Below are 15,948 nucleotides of genomic sequence, written 5' to 3' on the forward strand. Positions count from 1 at the left end.
GTGGTGGGAGTCAGGCACAAATACTGTAGTTCATGTACAAAATAATAAAAAAAGAGGGGATAAATTAATATCTCATGCTTCCAAGTGACTGATCATGGTAAACCCATAAGCCTTTCAGAAAGTATGTAGGTAAGAAATTAACTATGTTTGGACAATGCTGTTGTGCATGCAAGTATCCAAAAAGTTGAAATTTGCAATGCTGTGATCTTAAAATAATATCAAATTTTCTTCTATAAGCTCTTTACATTTAATTGAGTGGAGAAAATTCCTGAGCAGAGTTAAGTCCTTTTCATTGGGAACACTTTGTGGTTATCAGGCTGTGGGAGCATGAACGAATTACATGTAAAAGCCAGGTAAATGGCACATTGCAGCATGCTTCCAGTTTGATTAGAACCAACTTCTGAATTGTCTGCAATGTGTTTTTTGAGGCATGGCAGGGACTACAGGAGTTGGTACTGAGAGACATTATGACTTAGAAGACCTTAAATTTCCAAGTAATAGGTTCTGAATGAGGCTGGTGATTACTTCTCATGCATTGCCAGTGATAGCCAGAGTTTCACCTATTCTTTTCCTTCTTCAAGATTATTGCAATTACTTCTTTCTGTAGAAGCTTTGAATAAAATTCTCTTGGCAGGAGCTGCCTGCTGATTGTTTTTCAGGCTTTTCCATGGGGCTGGCTTTTCCTGTCAATACCAGATTCAGAGTTCAGTATTGAGTAAAGGAAGGCTTCTATAGAGCATATTTTTCACTCAAGGTTTTATGCATAATTGCAGAATAATTAATTATTTCTGGGAAATGTCACTTTGCAGCATCCCTGGCTCTGCAGTCTGTGCCTATGACATGCTTGACATTGCCAATGTATTTACTGGGAGATTCAAAGAACAAAAGTCTCCAGATTCTACATGGACACCAGTTCCTGATGAACGAGTGCCCAAGCCCAGGTATGTTTCATGTATAGCCATAATGTTCTGTTCCTTCATGCAGGCTACAGAGGCTTTTTAATAATTTGAACAGCCTTGTAAGGTGCAGATACAATTATGCATGTTGAAACAGTAAAGTAAAAGTTGAGTTGAATTTGGATCTAAACTATGCAATAGAGATTTTTCCACTTAAATGAGATTTGTGTAATATATATCAGGCCAGCATCAGATCCACTAGGTCAGAATAATCACTTAAGAGTGGTATGAGTTACACAGTTGTTGCAAATGGTTCAGTAATGGATATATCTCATTACAAAGCCTGCACCAGTTCTGCAGTTTGCTGTTCTATAATTAACATGCAGTTTAAGTGTCACAGTGGATGATTTATGGAGAGCAAAAAAGAGCATTCCACCAAACTGGAGATATAGTTTGCCTCATTCCTTCTATGAGTTGTTTTCCCCACTTCCACTTGTTTGCATTCATCTCCTCTACTACATTCTTCATATTTCTTACAAGTACCATTTCAAACAAGTTGCTGTTGACAGACACTTGTTAACTCATTTACACCAATGGCATTTTGCTGTGAGATATTAAGATGCATATAGATAAATCAAATTCATTTATCTCACTTAAGATTTACCACTTTATTGCATATTTTACATTGCTTGTGATATCTTAAATAATTTCAAAAGAAGAAAACCTCTGAAGTACTCAGTGCAGTGTTGAACATCTCAATATAAGAAGAATATAAAGCTCTGGGAGTATCCAAAGGAAGGCTACAAAGATGATGAAGGGTTTAGAGGGAAAACCATGTGAGGAGCAGCTGAGGCCACTTGGCTTGCCTGGAGAAGAGGAGACTGAAGGGAGACTTCGTCACAATCTACAGCTTCCTCATGAGGGGAAGAGGAAGGGCAGACACTGATCTCTTCCCTGTGGTGACAGTGACAGAGCCCAAGGTTGGACATTACGAAAAGGTTCTTCACCCAGGGAAGTGATTGGGCACTGGAACTTGGGCTCCCCAGAGGAGTGGTCACAGGACCAATCTGACAGAGTTCAAGAAGCTTTTGAACATAACTCTCCTGGCACATGGTGTGATTCTTAGGGTGTGCTGTGTGGGGCCAGGAGCAGGACTTCAGTGATCTTCGTGGGTCAGTTCCAGCTCATGAGATTCTATGAGTTTATGAAGCTCCATGGTGGACACTGAGCTTCTGCCTAATCCAAATTTGGCCTGTCATGTTTTGGATTTGCCAAGTGTAGTATTACTGTATTGTCTGTATTCTAAAGCTGTCATTCAAGAGAAGAGCTTGGAGATTACTGAAAAATCTGGTAAATTCTGTGTCTGTTTTCAGTCTGAGCGATGGTAATGCAGCTTCTAGCAGTGTTGCAGGATTTTCTTCTTAATTTTGCAGTGTTTCAAACAAGTTGTTGACACAATAGTCTGTCTTGGGAGTCCAAGGCTGCATGATGATTCCAAGCTTATTTCTTTGGACCTTACTGAGATATATTGGCAGGGAAGGGGAAAAGAAAAAGGATAAAGCACTTTTAGTGGGAAAGAAGAACAGAAAGTTGCGTTACGAATTTGGGATGAGTCTATAGCAGACTAACTTCTATGATGAAGATGGGATAACATTGCTCTTTCTGAGCCTAAAGGATATAATGTGAAGTGAATTGTGAACAGTGTTTCACATAATATTTAACAATCAATCTGCTTAGTAGAAATAATCATTACTTCTAGCTCATGTACATGACAGGCACCTTTGAAATAAGGTCATTTTTATCTGGTTTTTTTAGTATGATGCAGAAACATTACTGCCCCCATCGATCCTAACATTACTCAGAAAACTACCAGAACCCTTCCAAGGTGTCGCTTCCCTGTTTGGCCAGACAGCAGGTTTGCTCAGATTTATGTTAACTTGTCTAAACTAGTTTTGAGATTAAAACAGGATTAATCCAATCATGCTATTAGGATTTAGCAGTAAGTAGGCCTCCAGATTAGATACACAGAAACTGTAGATATCACGGTGCCAGAAGATGCCAGGCTGCTCCCTCAAGTTCTCTGGGAACGTTGCCTCATGGGTCAATGCCCTTGCAAGGACGTAGGAAACCAGTCATGCCCTTGATTTTTCCTTCTCTTCATCTGTTGCTGGTTCTACATGCAATTACAAGACAGCTAAAGTATTTTGGATATGAAGAGGCAAGAGTACACATTGTCTGCATGTAATGTTGCTCAGCTCTTGTGGGACCAGACTTGTTGACACAGCTAGTTCCTTTGAGTCCTATGCTACCTTCCCACACAAGATTTATTTACTAATATTTGAATATTTATCTAAATCTGAGCAACACAGATGATAGGGCCAGTCCTGTATTTTGTTCAAGTTAACATTACTCTTGATGTCAATGCCTTTACCCACAACAGAGTGGATGAAAATTGGATGATGCAATATGTTTATGAGTGAGTGGTCCATCTTTCATCTTCCCATCTCACACTGGCTGAAAGTTTTGAAGAATCATAGTGCTCTAGAAAATGGAATCAAATGGGCCTTTTATTGAAGAAAATTACTTACGCAGTATTAACAAGCAAAATATTTTGCTGCTTCTTTGAGACAGGGCCTGTCCAGGGAAGAAGATTGCACTATGTCTTAGGAGCAGGTAGATTTTAGAAATAGCATGGGCAGATTTGCATTTAAGTTGTTAAAGAATGGCAGATAACTTTTAAGTGGAAGTTCTAAATGAGCTACCATTCTTAAATCACCTCACCCAAATTGAACAAAGGGTAAAACCAATGTTTGAATGGATGCTATTTTGTTTGTCTTCTTCAGTAGTCTGTTTTCTATCAGATGTGACTAAAAGTAGCATCCTTTCATACCTATTAAAAAAAATTAACTTTCTACTGTATTATAGGGACTGCTTTTAATCCAGGAGAGAGCAGTCAACTAGGCAAGTTACAGATCAGAAAACACCTGGGAAGCATCAAGCCAAATGCACATATGCTGTGATTACATTCCATATGAATGGATAAATTACAAAACTGTGTTTAGTGCTCCTGATGAAAAAATTACTTTGTACTCATAAGTGACTGTCCTAGTTTAGGGCAAATTTGGGAGAAAACCTCCAGGAGGAGCCCCCAGAAAGCAAACCCCCCATGGCCCCTCCCCCACCTGGTTCAGGAAGAATTTCCTCAGAGAGAAGTGGAAAAAAAACTCTTTATTTAACAAGCAAAACACTCCCCAATACAAAAAAAAAAAAAAACAACACCAATTGACAAAACTCTTTCACCGCTCTGAAGAGATGACAAATTCAGAAAGTCTCTCCTGGGAGTGGTCACCCAGCTATTGGTCTCCGGCGCTGGGGATGGCTGCTGCAGGTCACAAAATGCAGGCTCTTGGTGTTTCTTGGTGTTTCCCAGGTCCCAGTCCGGAGCAGGTTTGAATGGTATTCAGGAAAGGGAAAGGAAAAAAAACAGTCCAGGGAAAAAATTGGACTGCCTAGCTAAACTAACTAATAAGCAAAAGCAAAAGCCAGGGCAAAGTGAAAGCAAGCAAGCCAGCAAGCAAACCTAGCCTCTCCTAGACACAGACCATGGTGGGGGAGGTGAGCCGGCTGATAACAAGACAAAACAAACCTTCACTTTTCAGAGTCAGTCCTGAAGGCACAGAACATAATATCAAGCATAAACAGAACACACGACTGGGGATACAAGCACCATAATGTCACCCTAGGACAGTGACACATGAAGTCCTTTTGAATGGAGGACAGAGCAGGATTTTAGGCTCCCCTTGAGGTGCTGAACAAGTTCACCACACTTATCGATCCTCTGCCAAGTTAAACTCCTGTAAAGCACATCATATTTCGGTGAGAGCTTCATCACAATAGGAAGCTTGCCCTCGATGTCAAATAAGTTTTCTGCTTTACTCTCTTGTTTTGTATAGGCCTGGTTGCTGTGCTGGCTCTACATCATTAGAAAAATATGTAACATCTAATGAGTTCCCAGATGATACTCTGAACTTCATCAAAACACATCCACTGATGGACGAGGCTGTACCTTCCATTGTCAACCGACCCTGGTTCCTGAGAACAATGGTCAGGTACGTGCACCAAGTGAACTCCTATCCACATTGTAGCTGCCAAGTTGTGCTAATAGCCTTGCTTCAAATACCCTCCAACTCTGTACATGTCCTTGGTGTCCTGGGCATGAATCCAGCTAGGAATGGTAGCAGAGCTGAACAGCTGCTGCAGAACATCCTGAGGAGCTTTCAAGATAGGAAAGAACTCAGTCTTTTCCAACCTGTACTGAAACCGGATGTTGTAGGAAAAGCTGTGTGGGAAAAGTTTAATCACCTTTTGGCTTATGGGTCAATGTTTGAGACACCTTGGTAAAAACTTCAGGCAAGGATCAGCAGACAACTCAGGAATATGTACACAGGATACAAACACATCTGCCAGGATATGTTCACAGGATATGTAGATGTCTGTCAGGTTATGTACTGGTAACCTTTAATGCTTGCAGAAGTGTATAGGGCAGAAATAATCACATAATCTGCATCCTTTCTCTGGCAACAAGAAAAAATTAATAACAGTTTGAACTAAGACTCATAAATCAGCAAGTGTTAAACACATGATCCCCTTCCTATCAAAATACATTCCCACTCTCTGCTGTGGTCATTATACTACTTACCTACCCTGCAGCAGTGAACAGAATAATGTGACTAACTTTTACCATATTTTCCTCTCTTCCTCTGAACAAAGGTGTTGTGTTGAACACTTAGCTCTGGAAGGGTCTGACTTTGTTTCAATAATGTATCTTATATCAGGTTTTTCTGTCAGGTTCTATACCTCCAACCAAAGACGAGAGTAGCAGGCTCCACAGAGTGCTTCCTTTGATAGGCAGTGCCATCTAACTGGTACCACCACTTACTATTAACCACTACTATACTTGTTTTCAATAAATTGTGTCACCCAAGATTTGATTTCACTTCAGTGCTGAACTTGCTTGGTGGAGGTCATGTGATTATTTTTAGTGAGGTAAAATGGTGTCTAGCGTCTTACTCTTGCACTGACACAGCTTTTCCTGACAAAACAAGTTGAACCTAGCTCAGCTGCTTTTAATGTGACAGAGCTTGAAATTTTAAAAGCAGTTGACTGTGCTGATTCTCTAGACCTGTCTGAAGAAATCACCAGGCTTTTGGAAGGAAAATTCCTAAATGCCATCAGGTTCTTAGCACCCTTTCAGCTTTCTGAACTTCTAGACACTTCTGAACTTCTGGACACTTCTGCTGGCTATTGGATGTGTGGGCATGCAAACACATGAAAATTCCCCAACATCTGGGAAGCCAAATTGGTACAGTCTGAGTTGATTTATAGTCAGGTAGGAAAAGTGCTTAAATGTGTTTTATGGTTGCTAGAAGTCTACCATACATTTATCTGACGTGAAGCAAGTGATTAAAGAAATGACAATTCTGTGATTATCTCTGTGATTTATCTGTGAAAATGCTCTATTGTTTTAGATATCGCCTGACCAAAATTGCTGTTGACTCTGCTGCTGGGCCGTATCAGAACTATACCGTGGTTTTCTTGGGGTCAGAGAAGGGAATCATCCTGAAGTTCTTGGCACGGACAGGAAACACTGGTTTCCTAAATGACAGCCTTTTCCTGGAGGAGATCAATGTTTACAATCCTGAAAAGTGTGTATCTGATTCTTTGTACTCATGTATGGCTGACTTTGAACTTCTGATTTCCCAGAGAATAGTTTGTCCTATGGAAATGGAAGTGGTTAGAGAAGCCAAGGTTTTTTGTGATTTTAAATTGTTTAGGGAGGGGATGTCTGCTTATCAGTCTCTACATTGCAATAAGATTTTTTTATTCAGTCTGTGTAGAAAATAACCCATCCTATGCAGCAGCTGATGGATAATTAAAAATGAAGTTCTGGAAAGGAAGATTAATTTTCTAATCCTATAAAAACCCCTGATTTCTCTCCAAATAACTCAACAAGCAGCAAGCTGCTATCCAAGGGAAATTTTCCACATTTCAGTCTTCCTCAAATATGCCTAAGGGGGTTTTGAAGTGAGCCATAATCATGCAGAAATTTCAGCTACTTTGAGTGCCGGAGAAGAATAAACACAAAAACGAAGAGCCATCAGAAACTTGTCTGGTGGCTGTCGCTCCCAAATTGTTAACTATCACATTCATTTTTAATACTTGCTTATATGTCTGTCAGTATTTTTAGTGGCTGTTATGTATTCTTTTTCCTTAACTTGTTCAATTCTACCTTTCTTACAGATTTTTTGGCAGAAGCTTTTTGTGATCTTATTTTTTCAGCCTGGGAGACAATTAAGGTTTCCCCTGGCTTCCCAGCAGAGCCCACTTGTAACCACATCCCACTTTTATCCAAATTAGGTGCAGCTATGATGGCATGGAGGACAAGAGGATCATGGGCATGCAGCTTGACAAGCCCAGCAATGCTGTGTACGTCGCCTTCTCCACCTGTGTCATCAAGGTTCCCTTGGGACGTTGTGAGCGTCACGGCAAATGCAAAAAGTACGTGTTTTGTGGTGGCTGTCAGAGGCCTGGGCAGTGGGCAAGCTGGACCACTCCTGAATGCCACCTTGTGCTCTTCTCTCCCAAGGACCTGCATAGCATCCAGGGACCCGTACTGCGGATGGGTGAAGGAGAGCGGGGTGTGCACACAGCTGGTCCTTGGCTCCAAGTGAGTAAGGGTTCTGGCTGGATGAGCCGTGAAGCTCTGGCAGTGGTGCCAGGCAGTCTTGGGCAAAGCTATTTAAAACATGAGGCTTTTAGAGAGGGAAAAATGTGGGAAGTGTTTGTTTCTATCTTATTTGCATTCACCTCTGAAATGTCTCACAAATTTTTTTGATGTGAACAGTCAGCTGATTGGTAACTGCTGAAAGAAAAGGAAGAAGAAAATGAAAGAGCTGTATTAAGCTCTGTGTATTATTGAAAGGAGTGAATTGGATGAATATGTCTGGACCAGCCTACACTGGAGCCATCACAGCTTATTAAAGAGGCAATAGAATCCAAATTAAATTACTGAAGTAATTTGTCCACTGAAAACAAAACCAGTCCTTCTAATTTACTGTGCATTACTAAGAGGAATAACAGAGCACAGTAAGGGCTTAAAACAGTTTAGAGAAGTCCTGGATGTCCCCTTGCTTAACAGGAGAATTTAATTATTTTATGATAATGAAAGTCTGTGAAGGTTACAGGGAGCAAACCCACTACAGAGCTCACATTTCTTGGCCACTTCTGACACACCACATGACTGCTCACTCTGAGCTATCAGCTATACTCCCTCATGTAAGTAGTGGAAGTGTAGCACAAGCATCACAGAACCTTGACAGTCCTACATCTGATGCCACTTGACCCTGCTTCTCCACAGGTCCTCAGTATATAATGGACCCTTTACAATCCCTGTGCTTCTGTCTTGCTCTTAATTTGCTGATTTCCACCATCTGCTGAGGATGCTGTAGCTGTATGTGTCTGTATATACTTGACTACAAAAGTGTGGGCTGTTATTTGGTAGAATAGTGTTAAAATGCACCTGTGTCTGTATCAGGTTTTTCATCACTCCAAAAGTGCTTGAGGCTTCTTCGACTTCCATGGTATGTTGTAGGGGACTTCTATAGCTCACTTTTAAAAGTAGTTCCCACTTTCATCAATAGATCCATCGAGACAGAGGCTGTGCAGCTTGCTGTGATGAAATCCAAAAGTGAGCAAGGCAACTCATGTTCTGTCCAGTGCTTAAGAAGGAGGTCCAGATCAGCTGTGAAGGTGTCTGGTGAGGTTCTAAGCTAGACAACAGGAGGCAGAGATGTTAGTCATCCTCCTAGAGTAGATGACAGTCAAGCAGGTGTTTTAAGAACACAGAGTTAGAATGAGTTGTCTGCAAGGGTAATTTTGCCTCAAGGGCAGGATCCTAATATAGGCAAGGGCTTGTATTTGGAAGTTTTCCAAGGTTCTCGTCATTCACCTTTGGCCACATAGGAAATTGGAAGAACAGCTTCAATAATTATCCAAAATCAGAGAGACTTGGGAGCATAAGCTGAGCACGTCAGTTAGAAAAGCATGTTTGTCAGTAGAGCCCCTGAGTTAAAGGGAATACCTTTTGTGGGATGGACCTTATGCCTTGCAGCCTCATCTGGTGGTACCTAAGTGATTGCTGAAATGCAAGTTTCTTCCTCAAGCACAGTACCTGCCCAACAGGTTGGCTTCCTTCTCACACCAAAGTGCCAGAGCACTCTGTGCACAGGTTAAGGTAGGGTTACAGTTGCTTCTGATAACATCCTATATTTAACAGTTTAAAAAATGCAAGTCTTTTCTTGCCTTGGTAACAAGGCATGCTGTGGATTTTTAAAAAGTAATAATATAAAGAAAAAGTATCATCAGAAGCCAAGAAATCATTAAGCAATGATGAATAGCTCAAATGTGTATGTTGCATTTTTTCAGCCTTTGTGTGGAATTTCCAGAGAAATAGCCAGTTTCACAGCAGGGATTTATTTCAATTGAGCATGTGATAATTTCTTTCTGGTTATGCCTATGACTGTTGTTATTCATACTGTTTTGTTTTCTTCTATTATTTAGACTGGCATTTGAACAGGACATAGAACGTGGCAATACAGATGGCCTGGGTGACTGCCAAAGTAAGCAAAGCTTTTACCTCTAGTTACTATGTGTCACAGTATCCTTCTGAATGCCTCAAATCACCATTACCTGTCAGGCATTCTTTTGTAGCAACATAAGCCCCAACAGGGACAGCAATGTAGCTAATGGTGCAGGTTCAGAAGAGGAACTGTTGTTTAAATGTGTTTGCGGAAAATAGCCCAGTTCATGTGATTTATACAAACACTGGACTTCAGAGTGGTTGCATAGTAAGAAAACCTCAGCTCTAGAGGCTATTGATTACCACAATGGTATAATGAATTGGGGTCATTGTCTTTATTAGTCCTGGTGGTTGGGTTGTTTATGTAAAGGTACAGAAGCGGCTTGGTTTCTTGGTGTAGTCTGTGACTTGGGCTACATTCCCACGCAGCACAGTGAGACAGGGAAATATATCTTCAGCTTTGGATCCTGATCAAGAAATGACAACTGCTTCGTTTGTGAATCTTAGGGAATTTTACATACAGTCTGGACAACCTCATGGTATTAAGGGTCAGGCACTATTGGCACTGCCTAACAAATTTTAATGGTAAACCTTAAGTACTGACAGCGTGAGCTGGAAGCTTAAACACAGTCTTTAAACATTTAAGTTTTGTACTGAAATGCTTAAAAGTGCACAGCTTGCAAAAGAAACCTTGCTGATTTCTGAACCTTCAGGAATACCAACATGTGTGTCCAGGATAGCTCTTGTTCCAAATGTTCTCAACAAGGCTCGTTTGATTCTGAGCTCCAAATATTATTTATAAACCTCATGAAATCAAGACTCGAATTATTTTCAGTGTAGTTTGTACTGATGCAATAAACTGAAGCTGAGGAATCAATGTACAGCGAGAGAGTCATTACTTCTGCAATACAGAGATAAATAACAGAGGGCTAGACTGTGCCATGGGACATAGAGTGGGCCAGATGCTCTGGAGAAAGCCAGAGCCTTCTCATGCCTTGTGCATCCTTATTCAAGAGACATTAATTACTTTGATCACTGTGCTTGAAGGAGTAAAAGGATTTCAGCCTCAGGACCTAAGATAGGGTAATATAGACTGTCACAAACATTTTTGACGGAGGTGCACACATAGGCCTCCCCTCTGTTACCCTGTAAAATGGGTTAGCACCAAAATCAGGCCAGTTCCCAGCTGGTGTGTCTTTGCCTTTTTCAGCCAGTTCTGCTCTCTTTGGGCAAATAGGTTAGGCAGGAGTGGAGTGTACCTGATATCAATTACATATAAAAGGAGGGTAGGAAATAATTCAGGAACAGCACATTGTGCTCATGGAGAGAGATCTGCTTCTGTGCAGAGGGCAACAAAGCCTATACCCTGCTTAACTCCCTCTTTAGCCCCGAATGGTGCATTGAACCTTGACACTGCACAGGGGTAGATTTCATTCCCTGCTAACTCAGCTGATTTTATTACTTCATGTGATCCTGGGTCACCTGAGTTTTGTCCTCATTGACTCACATTGCTGGCTGCATCCCCTGCAATGCCTTGTCTTGGACTAGGATTTACAGGAAACGGGGACACTGGCCCTCCTGCTTCAGTACCTCCTACACAGAGCTGATCATGAGCACTTTCAAAGCCAGACATTGTTTTTGGGTATGTCTGAATATTAGTTTTGCCTGGGTCCTTAGCATGCAAATCACATGCTTGTAAATACCAGCTGAAACATTAACACTTATTAGCAGCAAACTACTTAAAAGAAAAAACAAGCTAGAAATAATGATTTTTCCCCTGTTATTTGTCTTTCAGATTCCTTCGTAGCCCTGAATGGTAAGGAAGTTCTTAGTTTCAATATTTATTGACAGCAAATCCATTTTAGAGGAATCGCTTTTTACTAAACTTTTAAATATTTTCATACTTTTGTTATATTTAATGTTTCTTCCCAATTTATTTTGTTCATAGACATTTCAACTGCTCCACCTGATCAAAAAATGTCTTACTATACTGTGTATGGTCAGTTTCTGAGTGTTTTTAAAAATTCTACCCAAATCCTTGTGTTAGGTAGTAGTACTTGTACTCAAATAGTTTTACTTGTTTTGTCTTGATTTTGAGGGCCTGATTCACTAATCACAACTAGGATGAAGTCTTACCTCTTGGTTTTCAATCCCTCTTTTCTTGTCTTTCCTCAAAACTGTCTCCATTGAATTAAAGTCAGATATGGCCTACTTTAATGGCATGCCAAAAGACATGATTACAAGCATGCTTCATCTGAACACTCAAAGAAACAGTTGGGTACAGTGATGCATCTTATCTGTTCAGCAAGACAAAAAAGATAGTAGCTCACATCCCGCTTATGAGCCGTCCAGGGTGGTGTCATTACTGCTACAGCAGCCAGTCAGAGATACCTTAGGGAAAGCAGAACTATCCCTGGGTTACAAAAAAATCTCTCATAAGGAAAATTAGCCTTTTACGCATGTGGTTTGAGACTGGATTATGCCTCAATTTCTGAAGGTTCTTGTCACTTCTAGAGTGAGACATTTATGTTGTCCATTCAAATTTACATAGCAAATTAAATGACCTGAACTGAAGAGGATCGTTTCTGCAAGCCTAGAGTAGTAGGTTCCCATGAGGCAGCTGTTAATCTGTGCTCATAGTGCTTTCTACCACTTTGTTCTGCATATTTGGAAGTAGATTATGCTGTTTCTTGGAGTGAAGAATAAATATCTTCATGAGGAGTCACTGCAGAATATATAATCACATTAAATTCAAACATAGACATATATTGCAATAGCTTTTCTTACAGATATCCTGAACAAAGACAAGTACTCACAAGATAAGAGCTTCCAATAAAGTCAATGGCAAAATTCCATGTGGGGTGGGAGCTTCCTTGTGAAGTTACTTTCAGGTTGTACAAGACTAGCAGTTCATTAGGGCTAGATTAAATTCACCATACATTTGGCTGAATACAGTAAGAGGTAGGTTAATATAAAGTTGTGATGAACTTTTAATTGATCCTTTCATCTCGTGCCTGCAGAGTATGTAGGTATGAAACTGAACCAATGAAAGCTCAGTACAGCAGAATATAAATAACTGGAGGTACAGTAATGCTGTTCAACATTTGTAAAAATAAAATAAAATTCCCCCTACTGTTTATAACCAGGAAATAAAAAAATGAGCAGGTGAAAATTATTTTAATGTATGGTAATGAAAACCAGTGAAGGGAATGTGCAAAATCAAAGCCAAGCTGAGACTTCCTGATATATGGAAGACTCACAGTTTCATCTGTACAGACAGTTTATACATTCTTTCATTGTGAAATTGCTGTATTTCTAATTCACAGAGCAGTAATTAAAGAGTAATAATAAAATCCATCCTGCTGAATGTGAAGATAAAGAGTGGCTTTGGGTATAGTGCTGATATGCCAGAAATGTTCTAGATTTCCTGCTTGAAGTGAATTCCATAGTCTGCAGAGTTATAGCTGTGGAACTGTGGTTCTGGATCCTGCCAGCTAGATTATTAGTAGGTACTTTAGTAAAAATGGATGTTTTAATCTAACCAAGAAAGCAGAAAAGTGTTTCAAGTGAGCAGCAGAATGAAGAAAGCTGTAGTCCAAGAGAGTACAGTTAAAAAACGAGAGTACATTTTAATGTCCAGGCATGTCAAGCCCAAAAACAGACTCCATAAATAAAGCCAGCCTATTTAAAATTATTTTTAAAGTAGGACCTTACAGACAGGTGCAATGGAGAAACTCTGACCCAGCATTAACATGGGTTCCCATTCATGCCCTGTCTTTTATGGTTTATTTCATTGACTCCTTTCAGGTACATCCTCATAACATGGTCTCCAGCAAGTCAGCTCCTCCTTTTATTGGTTTAGTTAAAATACCTATTCTGATATTTTTGTAGTTGGGCTTTCTTTTCACCTACCACTAGTGACCCTCTTATCTTCCACATCAGGGCGAAAAAATTCTAGGATGAAGTAGTAAACCAGACTCGGTAAACATGTTCATGTTTGCCAGCTGCAGAGACTGGTCTGAGTAATTTTGTATCTTGAAAAAAACAAAAAATGTATGAATTTTCTATTTTGATGTTACTGAGTACAGTTTAATGCAAAGGTAAATGCTATGTCACAATAGATTAAGCCTCAGAACACCGGTACCAGAATACCAAGTGAATGCTCAGTGGGCTAAATATACCCAAAGTCATCTGAAGCTCCAAAATAAGTCATAAGGCCTGATTCTCTTCACTTATGCCACTATAAATCATCCTCCTTCAACAGACTTACTGCCAATCTGTAGCAGTGTGAATGAAAGGAGAATAAAGCCCTTAATCATTGTATTCTTGGCACCAGCCTCCTCCTGATTTCAGCACATGGGCTCTTTTCCTAAGACTCTTTCAGTCTCACAGTTGCAAACAAGTAAAGTGCAAAGTCCACACAGGTGACTCAATTGACATCCAAGGAGAGAATAGCAGACTGAAGGTCTGGATGCAGAAAGTCAGAGAGAAATTATGCAGGAGATTTAAACAAGGACATTAAACTAGATCACTCTGCAAAAGTCTAAGCAGTTTCAATTACCTTTGGAAACATCAATTCTTAGTGAATTGGGCCCTTATATTACCCCCTAGCCATAGTCCTTTCTCCTTCTATAATATTGATTTAACTTTCCCTCTAATTGTCTAATTAGATTGCTATAGCTGTTAGTAGGACAGTGTGCAGATATCTTAACCTCTGAGATTCTAATGACTTGTGCATATTAGACCAACTATCAAATACTAATAGTATTGAATCTCTGTTTTAAACCTGAAAAAAATCTCTTTGCATTTTACAAGTGTACTTCAGAACAAGCTGTAGTTTCAGAAGTGAAACTACAGCCTTTCTGAATCATTATCTGCGCTTGTAGGCACTAAGTGCTTTTACTCTGCCTCTGTTACTTGATTACAGCACTCCAAGTGAAAAGTTTTTCCAAATAATGGAAGCACCTAAACCAGATTTTTTTAAGTGTGTCTATTTGATTTTTATATGTTTTCTTTAAACAAAGACATTTGAGAAGAACTATGTGTACAGTTATTTGGATGCTTTGTTTTAAAACAAAGGCAGAATTGGTTTTTCAGATGTTTTTGTATTAACCATTATTAACACAGAGTTACTGGCCACATCCCAGATGTGCTAAAGCCTCATTAAATTTCAATAAATTTTATTTGCAAGTTAGAGTGGCGTAATGGGAAAAAAAGGCCCACTATATGTTGAAAACTGTATAGTGCATTTAAAGGCTTGATAATGGCTGTGTGTGAGAGGGCCAGGTCTGGGTTGCCTGCCACTTCAGTCTTTTCTCTGTTTATGAGAGAAACTTAAATAGGTCATACATTTGTGGTGCTACTCTCCTCAGAGGTGAAATTCACCCAGTGGGACTGACTATTCAGGCACTTACAGGACACCGTGATACTGCTTACAGGAGCAGTATCACCATCTAGTAGTAGGTGTTTGCAAATACAGCTCTAACACAACTGGGACAGGCTATTAAGGTTTAATCTGCTCCTGCCCTGCTTCCTCAAAATCAAATGGAAGAAAGTTTGTCTCAATTAGCTGTGTAAGCTTGCTTCTCAGTGTGTACTAGACTAATATATTAGTAACAGAGAGAATAAATATACTGATTCCTTGTGTTTGTGTGGAACCCCTCTCTACCTAGTGACCATCTGGTACACATTAATAGCTTCACAAAGCCTTAGCTTTCCATTACCAGGAAGTTCTCTGTGTATTGGCAACATATGGTTCAAGAATTTTTTTTTTTCCCCTGAAAAATGTGTCCCATAGGCATATACTTCCTCTAGATTTCTGTATTATTAAATGTTTTTCTTTAACCATACTTATAGCTTTTCCCTAGAACTCTTCCTTTAAGCATATTTAAAAGTGCAAGTGTCTGGAAAGAGATATAGGCATATAAATGCATATCAAACACAGGCACAAAATACAATTGCTACTTGGCAAGATTTTCTTCTCTTTTACCTCCTTATCAAGCAATGACTAATTACTTTCTTATGTTAAGTGTCAGCTGACCAAATACTGTACACATTATTGTTGTTGCTGAATGGGGTATAATCTTGAAGACTGGAGCCCCATGAATGTTTGCACTGTGGTTTAATCCTTAGGGAAAAGAAAACATAAAAATTCCATAATTTCTACTTTCTAGCCTGTTCTCTGCCCTGTTATTTGTCTTGTTCCTTGAGGATGAGCACAGGAGTTGACAAGCGTAAAATAGTGTTGAAGTTAATGCTTTCAGGATCCAGCATATTCTTGCTTCAAGACAGCGGGAGTTTTCAGTTCTGGACCTCTACCTGTCCCTTTGGACACAAACAGTCTCGCTGCAGGACTGCTGTGGAGCAGGCAGCACATTTGGATTGGAGTTCAAATGTAGTCTGTGTGTTACCAAC

General features: G+C 39.9%; 1 protein-coding gene across 2 annotated transcripts in view; it reads left to right on the forward strand.

Annotated features, from left to right (window-relative positions):
• Positions 1-15,948, forward strand: part of SEMA6A (semaphorin 6A) — a 119,279-nt gene that overhangs the window by 72,761 nt on the left and 30,570 nt on the right. For both annotated transcript variants that reach the window (XM_053932937.1, XM_053932938.1), the window contains exons 11-17: positions 810-941; positions 4,850-5,005; positions 6,425-6,601; positions 7,314-7,454; positions 7,543-7,623; positions 9,516-9,574; positions 11,330-11,350. In XM_053932937.1, coding sequence (XP_053788912.1) covers positions 810-941; positions 4,850-5,005; positions 6,425-6,601; positions 7,314-7,454; positions 7,543-7,623; positions 9,516-9,574; positions 11,330-11,350 — 767 coding nt within the window. The remainder of the gene's footprint in view (positions 1-809; positions 942-4,849; positions 5,006-6,424; positions 6,602-7,313; positions 7,455-7,542; positions 7,624-9,515; positions 9,575-11,329; positions 11,351-15,948) is intronic.

The sequence above is a fragment of the Vidua chalybeata genome, chromosome Z (assembly GCF_026979565.1).
Source record: "Vidua chalybeata isolate OUT-0048 chromosome Z, bVidCha1 merged haplotype, whole genome shotgun sequence".
Classification (NCBI taxonomy): domain Eukaryota; kingdom Metazoa; phylum Chordata; class Aves; order Passeriformes; family Viduidae; genus Vidua; species Vidua chalybeata.